The sequence below is a fragment of the Suillus discolor genome, assembly GCF_016758755.1.
Source record: "Suillus discolor strain FC423 chromosome Unknown F5147scaffold_23, whole genome shotgun sequence".
Classification (NCBI taxonomy): domain Eukaryota; kingdom Fungi; phylum Basidiomycota; class Agaricomycetes; order Boletales; family Suillaceae; genus Suillus; species Suillus discolor.
Genome location: NW_024541270.1, coordinates 41,023 through 54,204, shown reverse-complemented (window position 1 = coordinate 54,204; position 13,182 = coordinate 41,023). Strand labels below are relative to the sequence as shown.

The window sequence follows — 13,182 nt, the reverse complement described above, 5'->3', positions numbered from 1 at the left end:
TAGGTTGTGGCTGCAAATCTTTGCTGACTCCACTTCCACAGATCAACACCGACAGCCAGCTCTGACACAATGGCCGACATGGACGTATTTTCTGCGATGGGCATTGTTGGATTCGGCAAGGCTGCCAAAAAGCGAGAGCTTGATCCCAACAGGTTCGACAAAACGAAACGTGAGGAGCTCGTGGTCAGAGTCTCATCGTTTTTCGGTTGCCATTCTCCTCTAATATATTTTATCCGCTCAGCAGCCCAAAGTGGAGACGAAATCCTTGATCCCTGTTTCAGGGCCTTCCACAGTATCTATCCGGGCACAATATCAATCTGACGAAGACTCGGACGACCCCGGGCCTTCCCTTCCGCAACCAAGCCTTTTCAAACAGGATACTGATGGCGTAGGCGATGAAGACAACGAAGATGATGATGCTGTCTCTACTGACGACGAGCCTGAATACGACCCCAGCTCTCTCTCGCTATCGGCCCCCGATTTTCCGATCACCCACGAGGCAACGCTCAAAGAGCACACCAAGGTGATTTCCGCGCTTACAGTGGATCCGAGCGGTGCACGTGTTTTGAGCGGCTCGCATGACTATGATTGTAAGTTGTGGGATTTTGGTGGAATGACGACGCAAACGAGGTCCTTCAAGACGTGGGAGCCTGCAGGCAGTTACTATGTACGTGCGTTGGTTTTGCGACGGGAAGGATGTATTTGACACTCGAAGAAAGGTTAATGATCTCAAGTACTCTAACGATGGCCAGCAGTTCCTCGTAATTTCAGGGACAATTCAGGCTAAGCTGTTTGATCGGGAGGGCGAGGAGAAGTAAGTTTAATCTATCTTGTTGCAGAACAGAATAGCTTGAATGACCTCAGAGCAACGTTCGTCAAGGGTGATATGTATATCAGAGACATGAAGCACACTGCGTACGCCCCGTTCCATATCACTCGTTAGCCTGCCTACTTACGCTACATATTTTGTAGTGGACATGTCGGGGAACTTTCAAGCTGTATGTGGCATCCGAAGGACAAGCAGTATTTTATCACTAGTTCGGCAGACTCGACCATTAGGCAAGCTCTCACGCCGCTATCAACGAACAACTTCTGACATTACGGAATAGAATATGGGATGTCGAGAACAAACGAAAGCAGAAATCTGTTATTGTTGTCAAATCAAAAGAACGTGGTGCACGGACCAAAGTGACAACGTGCGCTTACTCTACCGACGGAACGCTGATTGGAGGCGGTATGTCCTTTTTGATCGCGAAGTGAAGTAATCATTGATGGTTCTCAGCCTGCTTGGATGGCGCACTGCATATGTGGCAGGCATCATCAAATTTTGTGAGACCAAACATGACGATCGAGGGCGCACACACAAAAGGCACAGATGTTGGATCTCTGGTTTTTTCCGTTGATGGGAGAACAGTGCTGACGAGAGGAGGGGACGACACTGTTAAGCGTACGTACGAATGCAGGCTTGTTGACATGCTTGGCTGACGTAGGCACAGTGTGGGATTTACGGGCCTTTAAACGACCACTCGCGTCACATTCGGGGGCTACTACATTGTATCCTGGCACTAATGCTACGTTCAGCCCTGATGAAAAGCATATTCTAACAGGCACTGGAGCCCCCTCAAAAGGAGGTCGAGGGAAATTAACGTTACTCAGCCGAGAGAATCTCAGTGTCGTAAAGGAGATCGACATGGACACGACACCTGTCAAAGTGGTCTGGCACTCCAAGATAAATCAAATTATTACAGGTCTTGCGAACGGTACCATTTCAGTACTGTATTCGCCAGAGACGTCGTTGAATGGTGCAAAACTGTTGCTATCAAAGGGAGCCCCAAAAAGACCGACGATCGAGGACTTGTCGGACGCACTCGCTGCACCAACGATCTTGACGCCACATGCCTTGCCAATGTTCAAAGATGGGGAGGGATTAGTGAAGGGAATGAAGAGGAAGCGGGAAAAGGACCGGATGGACCCGAGGAAGAGCAGGAGGCCGGAGTTGCCGGTTACAGGACCGGGTCGGGGAGGACGGGTTGGTGCGAGTGCAACGCAGCACGTTGTGCAGAACTTGGTGCGGGATACAACACGCGACGAAGATGTGAGTGCTCTTAGTTTTCTTTATGGCGCTTCGCAGCATGAAGTTCTCGCGGATTATTGTGCACTGCTGCGGTGTCATAATCACGTGCTTCCTATCTTCTTTTGTTTGATGGTTTCCAAGGTGGCTGACCGTACGTTTCTTTCTTTCATACTTCTTTTTTAACGACTGTAGCCACGGGAGGCATTACTCAAGTATGCGAAGATGGCAGACGAAGACCCTCAATGGACTTCAGGTAAGCAGCATGTTTCAATAGCCTGGGCTGCGGGGTTGCGGCAAGTGGGAGGGGCCGTAGCGGAGTGTGAAAAGAATTGTTTTGTGTTATTTGTTTTGATCGGTCGGCTGACGTGGCGTTACTTTGGATTTAACCAGCATGGCGACAAAACCAGCCCAAACCCGTATTTGCGAACGTCTCAGAGGACGAGGAGGAAGAGGAGGAAGGATGAGCACCAGACTTATGAAGTTGTGGATATTAGAGCAGGAATTAGTTTCAATTTTATGCTCTATGTGAGATTTGAGGTGTGAGTAATTTTTAGTGGCCCCTGCGCAGGTCAAACCTTAATTCCGTTCGCCTATAAAGACCCAATGGCTGCCTTCCGATTCCCCCAAATCCAAAATCTCCTCTCCTCTGAAAACGTCACGCTGTGTGACGCATTAGTCACGCGCCACCCATGAACGCGACAGAGCACAGCGCGACCAACACCGAACAACGATCGATTCTTTCTATCGCCGTCAACGGTGACAATGTTGTCAATGGTGCACGCGATCCCTAACTTAATTACTTATCTCCAGCTAACTTGAAAATGTATAACAAATTCTGTAGACCTGAAACTTGACCAAATGACTTCAGACTCTAATAATCCTTCTCTAAAGTCTGAAATCATCGACAAGCTCTCAACTTGTGTAGAAATTTCCACTCCACTTGATCCAGGTTAGTTCTTTTTCCTATTGCTTGTTTTCTTTGTTCTTATCGGAACAGCTTCCATCCCCATTCACCCTCCGAGCGGAACACCAAGACCAATGGAGGGCCAGTTGTTGGATGATGTAAAGATGGCAGAGGAGACAATAGTTGATGATTCGGATGAAGTCCCTACAACTAATGGCGTACACACCGCTGACGCCGATGGAGATGTCCACATGGACCAGTCTCCCCCTACCACCAACGGTCACTCCAATGATACACCATCCCATTTCTCACCAGCTCCTGTGGACTCTGCTGGCCCACCGACATCGCGTGCTACTTCCAATTTCGATTCTCCTCAGCAGCGCTCGGACGCCGTCGATGATGATGAAGCCAAACCACCCCCAGCTAAGCGCGCGCGTAAATATTCAGACGCCGATCAGGCATCCATTGCCAATGTAAGCATTCTTTTGTTGTGCGCCGTACAGGCGTGCTAATCCCTTTCTTTTTCCCGACCCTGAAGACTGGTTCTCCCCCTCCTATTACAGCATCCTCTGTACAAACAAATGGTGACACCGTTGTATCAAGTTCAATCCCAGCGTCTACACCAACGGGCAACGGCATATCGACCCTCAGCCCCGTGCAACACAGATTTTGTCTGTCCACGATACGTTCGCTTAAGAAGCTCAAAGATGCTTCTGCATTTGTGCATCCCGTGGACCCCGTCGCTCTTAATATTCCCCATTACCCGACCATAATTAAGACCCCAATGGACCTGAGCACCATCGAGCGCAAGCTCATGTCATCTAATCCCGCTAAGCCAGAGACCAATCCCAACATTCCACGCTATTACAGCGCGGAGGAGTTCGTATCTGACGTGCGGCTGGTGTTCAGCAATTGCATCACGTTCAATGGCCCGGACCATGTGATTGCTCAGGCAGGCAAACACGTCGAGGCTGTCTTTGATAAGCAGATCAAGCAGCTTCCACCTCCGGCCGAGGTATGTCATTTGTTGATGTATGCTGTGTGCGCGACTTATTGTTGCAGCCGAAGCCTCCTATTGTCAAGAAAGTTGCCACGCCTCCACCCCCCCCTCCACCAGCTCCCCCCAAGAAAGCCGCGGCAGCACCTGTTCGTCGTCCTTCAACCTCCGTTCCTGTCATTCGGCGCAACGAGGCCGAACAGGCATCTGCACGGCCGAAACGTGAAATTCATCCTCCTCCTCCCAAAGACCTACCATATGCCGATGTGCCAAAAAAGATGCGCAAGGTCAAGGTGCCTAAGGACGATGGCACAGGGGAACAGCTCAAATATTGTGGAAGGATCTTGAGTGACCTCCAGCGAAAGCAGCATCAAACGATTGCTGCTCCGTTCTATGAGCCTGTTGGTATGTCCAAAGTCAGTTTCATACCTTGCGATGAGATCACTTATGAATTTATACAGATGCTATAAAGCTTGATATTCCGACGTATTATAGAGTCATCAAGAAACCCATGGACATGTCAACCATGCGGAAGAAGCTAGAGGCCGGGGAGTATCCCAATGCCTCGAAGTTCTTTGATGACTTCAAACTCATGATCCGCAACTGTTTCTTGTTCAACCCCGCCGGAACACCTGTCAATCAAGCAGGGATCGAGTTGCAGCGGTTGTTTGACGAGAAGTGGAAGAATCTACCGCCCCTTCGGGATGCAAGTGATGATGAAGAGGAGGAGGAAGAAGATGAGGAGTCGGAGGAAGAACGTAATCGTGGGTGGACCTCGCATGCAACATGTTCATCCGCTAATGTACTCTATACACAGGCAGGATCGCCGCCATGGAGGCTCAAATTGAGTCTATGCGCGGTAATCTCATGGCTCTGAAGGCCAAGCCGGCTAAGGAGAAGAAGAAAAAGGAGAAGAAAGAGAAGGCTCCTGTCGCTTCTACCTCAAAGGCTGCTGCTTCGCGCGCGCCCAAGGCAGCACCTGCTACCAACGGGAACAAGCGTAAGACCACGACAAAGAAACCTATGGCGGAGGACGATGCGCTGTCGTTTGAGCAGAAGAAGGACTTGAGTGAGGCTATTACCAGTCTCGATGGGGTCAAGCTTGAGAAGGTCATCCAAATCATTCATGAGGGCGTTCCCGAAATTCGTGATGTGAGTCAATCGGGAGATATGTACTATCATATTGATAAACAACTCAAGCAGAGTACCGAGGAGATCGAACTTGAGATCGATATACTACCACCACATGTTCTCACAAAGTTATACAACTTTGTGCTTCGACCTCTACGGCAACCAACGCAGAAACGGAATCGAACTGGCAAGGGCACGGGTACTGGTGGCCTTAAACGGAAGAGCATGGACGAGACTGCTGAAGCTGAAAAGATTCGCAAGCTGGAGGAGCGGATGCGACTCTTCGACGATAACAACTTTGCCACACCCAACGCTACACCTGCGCTAGCTCATCAGAACGATAGCGATCATTCATCGGACTCCTCTTCAGACGACAGCTCGGGCAGCGAGTCGGAGTAACTCGTCTTTACTACCTTGCGACGTCGCTCATCGTATGCGGCTGATATTTTTTGCGCGGCTTTGTCGGGTTGTTGGTAGAGTTTTCTTCTTCACCCCCCGCTTATTGTTCTCCTTTAATTGCGACTGTCGTCTTGATCTTTATAACATTCAGAATTTGTGCTACTCTCCATCTCTTCGCTCTCTCGCAAGCAAACGTACATACATACACCACCAAAATTAAAGAACAGCAATGTAGTTAGTTAATTCTAGTCGTGACTGATGGTCGTCACAATTACAGACCGTGCCTGCTCGATACCAACTCGATACCTTGACTTAGTTTGATTCCACGTACTCAAGATGACTCCAATGCCATTGGAGTACACATGCAGTCTTCCCATGGCGTAAAATAGATCTCGTTCAGTTCCGCACTATGCGCTTCGCTGGCTAGGCTCGAAATCCTCTTCGCCGGTGACCGAGGCTCATCACCGCAGCGAATAGCCGCCAATCTTGATTCCTCATACCCACGCAGCCGCTCGGGCCCGCAGCTGCTGATAACTGGCAATACTAAGCGGTCGCATGTCTCTTGCAGACCACTGAATTGAAGGTCCATCCTGGTGATTTCATTCCCGTCTTGAAGTTTCAAATTGATCTCTTCCCGTTGTCTCATATTTGAGAGCCATGCCAGTGCAACCTACGATGAAACGGAGCGAAAACGGAGCGAGAACCCACGTATGAGCAACAGGGACGCAATCATCTGGCCCATATGCCGCGGCCATCGCAGCAGGAGTCAGCATCCGACGTTCAAGGCTCAATTGTCATCGAACAGTGTCTCAACTCGACTTAAACCAGCTACCAAGGCCCTAGCTGATAGACTAGGGCTAGACTCCCAAGAAGTTCATCGTGGATCCAGAGTGGACATCTTCTAAATGTTCTTTAACTTAAGTACTCAAAGCTCATGCTAAAGAGCGCTAACGTACGGCATCAGAACTTCAGCCATATATCGTTCTTCCGCCGCCATGCGGGCACCTGTTCTTGATCGCCGGATATCTTTGCCAGAGTATCTTTTACTCTATAAGTACCTTGAGTTGACAACTTTAGACCTCCCTACCAGCGCGCACTGCCATGTTTCTGAGAACGCTTATCCCAGTCGGAATTGCATTATTAGTTGGCGTATGCATTATTCACACTGTATCTGTTAATCTCGACACTACAGAAGCAGGGTTCATCGACACTCAGTCCAAGGCTAATCCATCTGTGATTCGCTATGTTAAAAACTCGGAAATCTGCGAAACAACTCCAAATGTTACACAGATTTCAGGGTACATTGACGTTGGGACGAACATGTCCATGGTATGTTTCCGTGCACCATGCTCTAGATGTAGACTGACTCAAAACACAGTGGTTCTGGTTCTTCGAGTCTAGAAACTCACCCGAAACAGCCCCATTTACTCTATGGTAGGTTGTCTGGAAGCTGAATTAAAAGTACCTGTGTTTAGGCGCACCATTAACCTGCACTCGCAGGTTGAATGGTGGTCCTGGATGTTCTTCTATGATCGGATTGTTTCAAGGTTGATTGCTTTGATATCTTTTTAATCTGCTTCCCATCTTCCATAGAGAACGGGCCATGCTTAGTGAATGCCGACCGTAATTCAACCACTCTTAACCCCTACAGGTATGTAGGGATTATAAACCTTTGGATATACTAGACTAACACGAGGTCCTACAGCTGGAATAATCTCAGCAACAGTATGTAATACGTAGTAGCTCTCCAATTACTATGTCACAAGAACTGACTTCCTCACCCAGTGATCTATATCGACCAGCCAATTGGGACTGGATTCTCCTATGGTAATACTGATACGGTGAATAGCACCAAAGCCGCTGCACCCTATGTATGGACTGCATTCCAGGTTTTATTTGAGAGCCAGCTATTTTCGAAGTATGCCAGTCGAGAGTCAGTCGTTTAACTCATCAATTTGGTCGCATGAACGATTGCTTATGTCGTTCTCAGATTCATCTTTGCCACAGAAAGCTACGGCGGTCACTATGGACCCAGTTTTGTGACCTACTTCGAAGAGCAAAATAGGTTAATCGCTAGTGGGGGGATCGATGCCATTCCAATTGTGGTTAAAGCTCTGATGATTAACAAGTATGTTACTCTCATGATTTCTCGGGTGTTGAATGAACATTCGCAGTGGCTGGTTTGATCCACTCATTCAGAACATCGCATGGTTGAACTTTGCGACCTATGCTCCAGGTTATGGACAGCTCCAGCCAGATGAAGTACTCAAGGACATGTCAAATGCTCTTTATGGCTCTAACGGTTGCGTAGCACAAGAGAAAGCCTGTTACACAGCTGGAAATTCCACCAGCTCAAACAGGATTTGTCAGGATGCTGATGATTACTGCGTGAGTGACATTTGAGTAGTATCTCTAGGGGCGTCGTTTAACTCATTCAGATTGATAATCTTTACTATCCTGCTGTGGAGGGTTACGACCAGCATGATTTGCGTCAAAAATTATCTATTTTATCCCCCCCTGAATATTATGTGGATTATTTACGCGAGAAGCATGTCATGGAGAAGATTGGTGCTGAGGTTAAATATGAGGAATGCGCAAACGCACCTATGGAGCAGTTTGCAAAGACAGGCGATGCAAGTTTTTGTCCAACTTTTTCCCCCTCGAGTGTTGAATTTACGATCCTGTTAAAGGACGCTAGGACTTGGCTGCCCCAGCTGTCGGCTCTGGCCAACTCTGGGATGAAGATTTTGATTTGGGTGCGTACATCAGTGTCTACTTCATTGTTTGCTACCTAATTTGCATGGGAATCATAGGCTGGAGATGCTGATATTAAGTGCGATTTCCTGCTGTCATGATATCTCGCGTGATCTTGACGCCTCTCAACGGCTTTAGCTGCAACTGGCTTGGGGTAGGTTGACACATATTTTGTCTCTAACATTACTCAATTCTGTCGTTTAAAAGAGTCACGCGTCAGTCCTAGCAATGGATTGGTATGGCAATGAGACACTCCATATCACCCCATTCACCAATATGACAATCAACGGCATACCTGTTGCAGCCGTGCAGAATGTTGACAACTTCTCCTTTGCGTAAATGTTTTTCTTTCAACTCGCTTTCAAGATATATGCATATCATTATTTTATCTTTTAGGCGGGTGTACGCTGCGGGACACCTAGTGGTTAGTCGACTCGCCCCAAGATGACAATATCTACTGATGCCACTTATGTTATTATCAGCCTGCTTTCCAGCCCCAAGTAGCATTGGAGATTTTCTCGCAGGTTATTCAGAAGGAACAACTTCACTCAGTCTAAAGAGTGAACTTAAGTAACAGACACTGGCATCGTGCTGATGTATCCTTGGCGTGTTGTAGGGGGGGGAGATGCTTCTCCTCAGGCCCTCGAACTTCCCGATCTACCTCAAGGATGCGGCATGCCCATCACGAGCAGCCGCTTCAGACGCGCCGAAGTTGCAGAGACTATATACAATGATTGGTATGACTATTTTGACGTCTAGATAAAGTTATTTACTTTGTATCGTGTAATCACGATTCTAGCACTTTGCAGTCCCCGACTTTCCACGAAACTTGTGTATGTATTTTCGGTTTCTCTCTATCCTTGTTTTATTGACGAATTACGTCCAGACTAAAAGATAGTACTCGACGGTTTTCTTACACCGATGCTTGCTATTCCGAAAATTTGTCTACTTTGTCTGCACCTGGTCTACGTGTTGGTACTAAAAGATTGGACGTGTGAAATAAGGAATGTAGTGTCAATGCACTCATATCTCATTTAACTTCTCGACGCAAGCATGTCGGATGATATACTCTTCCAGCTTTGGCCATGTCGAGTTTTCATTTGGGAGCTTGGCTACTTACAGTATGCCTAGGATAGGATAAGTAAGTGCTGCCTCCGATGCATATAAGTATGTGAGCCTGAGTTTGCCAACAACACTACACAGACAACGTTTCATTTCACTATAGATGACACAATGTGTGGCGTTTGGAAAACGTTCACAAGAGAGAGTTGAAGGTGAATAAACTTAGGTTTCAGACGAGAGAACTGTTGTAATGGGTAGGACTGCAAGGGGAACCAAGGCCAAACCTCTATAGCGGGAGGCTACGGCTCTGTCTATCGAGGACAGACTACGACATGCACGAGGACTACCGACTACGATCCAGGACTCCTGCCACCGCGCCAGGACCTCTGCCACTCCCGTCGTGTCCTGCCAGAGCGCCCCGCTCCACTGTCCGAACTAAATGTATTTGGTGGGGGAAAGATCAACTATCCTAACAGTAGATAAATGGCGGTTTATATACTGCAGAGGCACGAACAATAAAGAATATGAGAGACTATGGAGACATGTTGCCTTGTAAGGATGAAGGCTTTTTAGTAACACTACATACGCCTTCCAGGTCCCCTTAAGAGGACCTTCTAGTCATCTGTGGTAGGGGACTGTTAAGCCTGAGATACGTCTGCAGACTGGATGTTCATGGTACCCATCGCTGCTAGGAGGACGAGAAGGGTAATGTTAATGATAGCCAACAATCCCAAGAGGACGAATCTACCAGATAGCTCTTCGGCCGTGAAACCATGATGACGAGCCTCAGCTTCTAGGTCCATTTGCTCATGCCATGTAAGTGATGACATGCTCTACTACCAGCCTGGCGTCTCCTTGTGACATATGGTGGACCTTGTGGATTCCTACATGACCAGGTGGACCCATATAAGATAGGCGCTGTTTTGTTGATGCTAAATTGTCGGGGATGAAGCTTAAGCTTAGTAAGACGCATCGATTTCCAGTGATTTCCTTTTTTGTCACACACACGTGAAAGCCAATGACATTAGTTTCTCAAACATGCATGGTTCGGTAGCATCTGCGGTGAGAGCTCGTATAGGTTAGTGGACATGTTGCACCTGTGCTTGTGGTACGGGATTCTAATGATGGTGGATTGGCGGATAAGAGGAGTTGGACCGGCAGTGAGGGAAGCTCGAAGTAGAGACGAACCACAAGCCTAGAGCACTGGAGGTAAGGCGCTCCTCTTGTGACAAATTTGATGACGAGGTTGAGACGTAGTAAGAGAGAACTTCGGCTGCATCCGCCGGTACCTGCGGCACTTGGAGATGAAACGGGAACAGCCTCGGGCGTCTACTACTCTACAGCTCAGAGCAAGAGACCTACGATCCCTCCAAGCTCACCTCGACCACGTTCAACGCCATCAACTTCCAGTAAAATGTTGAAGCCCATTCCAATCACTGCACCCCTGCGAGAGTTTAAAGGTCACGAACATTGTATAATGGCAGCCGCAGTGTTCCTCGATAAACGATTGGTTACGGGCTCACACGACAAGACGGTTCGTCTGTGGGACTTGGAGACCGGCGTTGCATTGAATAAGATGGAACTGCATCGTGGGGGGGTATCGAGATTGGCGGTCTCACAAGATGAGCAATTGATAGCAAGCGGTGATCTGAATGGGGAGGTCATGGTCTGGCACGGAGAAACTGGAGAATTGCTCTCCCAGCCCATCAAAGCTCACACCGAGTGGGTCAGCTCACTGGATTTTTCTCCTGATGGGACAGTGCTGGCCACTTGTTCAAACGACGGAATGACAAAATTATGGAGCACCAAAACCTGGGCGGAGCTGCAAGGAAGACCAATCAAGTGTGGAGGTGGTACTGGTTGTGTTCGGTATTCGCCATCTGGAGAATTTCTTGCCATCGCAACATCGAGCATCGACATTTATAATTCAGGCACGAGGGAACTTGTCGCATCCTTCAAGGGTCACAAATCGCACAACTTCTCACTCGTATGGACGGCCGATGGCACACGCCTTCTTACAGGTGGCGATGGGGTCGATCCTACCATACGCGAATGGGATACAACAACCTGGCAGCAGGTTGGCGATCCTTGGACAGGCCACTCCAATTATATCAATGTTATGGTCATTAATCCTGCTGGCACACTCGTCGCATCGGTATCTCCACATGAGGGTCATGTTCGTCTTTGGCGGGTCTCAGATCGACGAACCGTTGCCATCTTTCAGCACTCATCCGGGCCAGAATGGGTCGCTTTCTCCGTGGATGGCAAGCACATCCTCAGCGGAGGTAACGACAGGATGATCTCAGAGTGGGCAATACCCAACAACATCAATTCAAAGGCACGTTTCCTGCCTTGCCTCATAAATCAAAATTTGAGCATGTTTCGTGCAGATCCTAGGCATCATGACAGCTCGCATTGCATGCATAGATGGAGACTTGTCACTTGCCGAAGAACTACTCACACGAGATATCAGCACCGATGGGAACAACCATACTTCTTACGCTCATCGCTCATTTGTTATGGCGCGAAAACACGACTGGGACCACGCCGTTCAGGATGCAATCACGGTGAGATATACTCACTGGTCATGGTTCTCTTATGAAAGACTAACTCAATGGTGACATAGTCCATTAGCATTCAGCCATCGTTGATAGGCTTTATCTCCAAGGGTATTGGCCTCTGCGGAAAAGGCCACATCCGCGATGCAAGGGCAGCATTTGATGTTGCATCCATGTACACAGATCAAGATTCAGAAATCGTTCATTTTCTGCTCTTGATTAAGGTATGTTACAGTTGCCTTGCATACTCTGTCTCATTCCATATTTCAGGCCATCGCACTGTTCAATGCAGGTCATCATGACGAAGCAAGCCTGCTCCTCAAAGAACTCGCTGCGGGTTGTCCGAATGCCGATACTCGCGCATGTCGTATCGTGGAAGTAAGTATCATGCAGCTATACTTGGTCATCAATCCCAACCTTTGCACATTAGGCATATCTGCGTGTTCAACTCGAAAAAGCCTTGGATGGCGCACGTCACGCCGAAGCCGCTGACCATTTCACTTCCGCTGTCAACTCCAGCAATTCATCACCAAAATTAAACGTTCATGAGATATATGAGGACCTGGTGGTGGTGCGTTAAGACGATGTGTACATAGTGCTTCTTATAACTATGTATTTTGTCCAGCTTTTCGGCTGGGATCTGAAATGTTTGTGGCTGACTACACACCAGAAACGGTGTAATGCACTCCTTCAGGCAGGTGAATTTCAAGATGCCGTGAAATTGTACCGGTATATGATGGATTCAAGTAACAAAAACACCATGGTCGACTACCTCGACTGGTCCAATGGCAAGTCTAGTTTGTAATGTCATGCAGGCTACAATACTCACCTGCATTTCACGCAGCTTTCAGGGAAGAATGCAATGCGCTTTGTATTGCCAAGGGAGATGCTGCCCTCGCTGCAAGCGAGTATGACAGGGCTATCGACCTGTACTCGGCGGCGATCGCCCTGGATTCTGCATCCGATGTCGTTTTTGCAAATCGCAGCAAGGCAATGTTGGGGAAAATGCTATGGGAGGATGCAGTTCTCGACGCGCAAAAGGTGCGCTGGCATCTATGTTTTTGTAGCCCATATTGACTTCGGCAATGCATAGGTCACCGAACTTAATCCTTCATCTCACGTTGGATACCAGTTGACACATACAGCGCTGCGTGGCGCGGAACGTTACGACGAAGCCATCGAGGCATTCACAATCATGTTGTCCAAGTTGGACGATGCTCCTGAAGCGCAGATACGCAGTAAGCCATGGAACACTCCTGCATAATCTCGAAATGCCTATCTCATTCTACAGGTTTGCGTCAGC

At 48.2% G+C, this 13,182-nt stretch overlaps 3 protein-coding genes across 3 annotated transcripts; all 3 read left to right on the top strand.

Moving 5' to 3' along the window:
* Positions 1–78: 78 nt before the first annotated feature.
* On the top strand, positions 79–2,538 carry F5147DRAFT_745436 (transcription factor; the record flags this gene model as incomplete). The annotated part of the gene is made up of 10 exons (XM_041439750.1): positions 79–183; positions 242–667; positions 720–814; positions 865–915; positions 973–1,059; positions 1,110–1,234; positions 1,283–1,447; positions 1,497–2,095; positions 2,267–2,327; positions 2,465–2,538. 10 exons carry the CDS (start codon positions 79–81, stop codon positions 2,536–2,538), a joined length of 1,788 nt encoding a protein of 595 aa, XP_041293510.1.
* Positions 2,539–2,738: 200 nt separating this feature from the next.
* Positions 2,739–5,628, top strand: F5147DRAFT_145273 (Bromodomain-containing protein). The gene is made up of 8 exons (XM_041428257.1): positions 2,739–2,841; positions 2,895–3,023; positions 3,072–3,451; positions 3,517–3,993; positions 4,041–4,380; positions 4,437–4,739; positions 4,793–5,127; positions 5,179–5,628. The coding sequence occupies exons 2-8, from the start codon at positions 2,933–2,935 to the stop codon at positions 5,503–5,505; spliced, it is 2,253 nt and encodes a 750-aa protein (XP_041293509.1). The 5' UTR covers positions 2,739–2,841; positions 2,895–2,932; the 3' UTR covers positions 5,506–5,628.
* Positions 5,629–6,606: 978 nt separating this feature from the next.
* On the top strand, positions 6,607–9,264 carry F5147DRAFT_634902 (Alpha/Beta hydrolase protein; the record flags this gene model as incomplete). Its single annotated transcript, XM_041432873.1, has 15 exons — positions 6,607–6,834; positions 6,884–6,939; positions 7,006–7,052; positions 7,099–7,156; positions 7,211–7,230; positions 7,291–7,438; positions 7,496–7,633; positions 7,680–7,893; positions 7,944–8,261; positions 8,319–8,338; positions 8,398–8,413; positions 8,467–8,594; positions 8,656–8,683; positions 8,742–9,092; positions 9,146–9,264. 14 exons carry the CDS (start codon positions 6,607–6,609, stop codon positions 8,814–8,816), a joined length of 1,494 nt encoding a protein of 497 aa, XP_041293508.1. The 3' UTR covers positions 8,817–9,092; positions 9,146–9,264.
* Between the last annotated feature and the right edge of the window lie 3,918 nt (positions 9,265–13,182).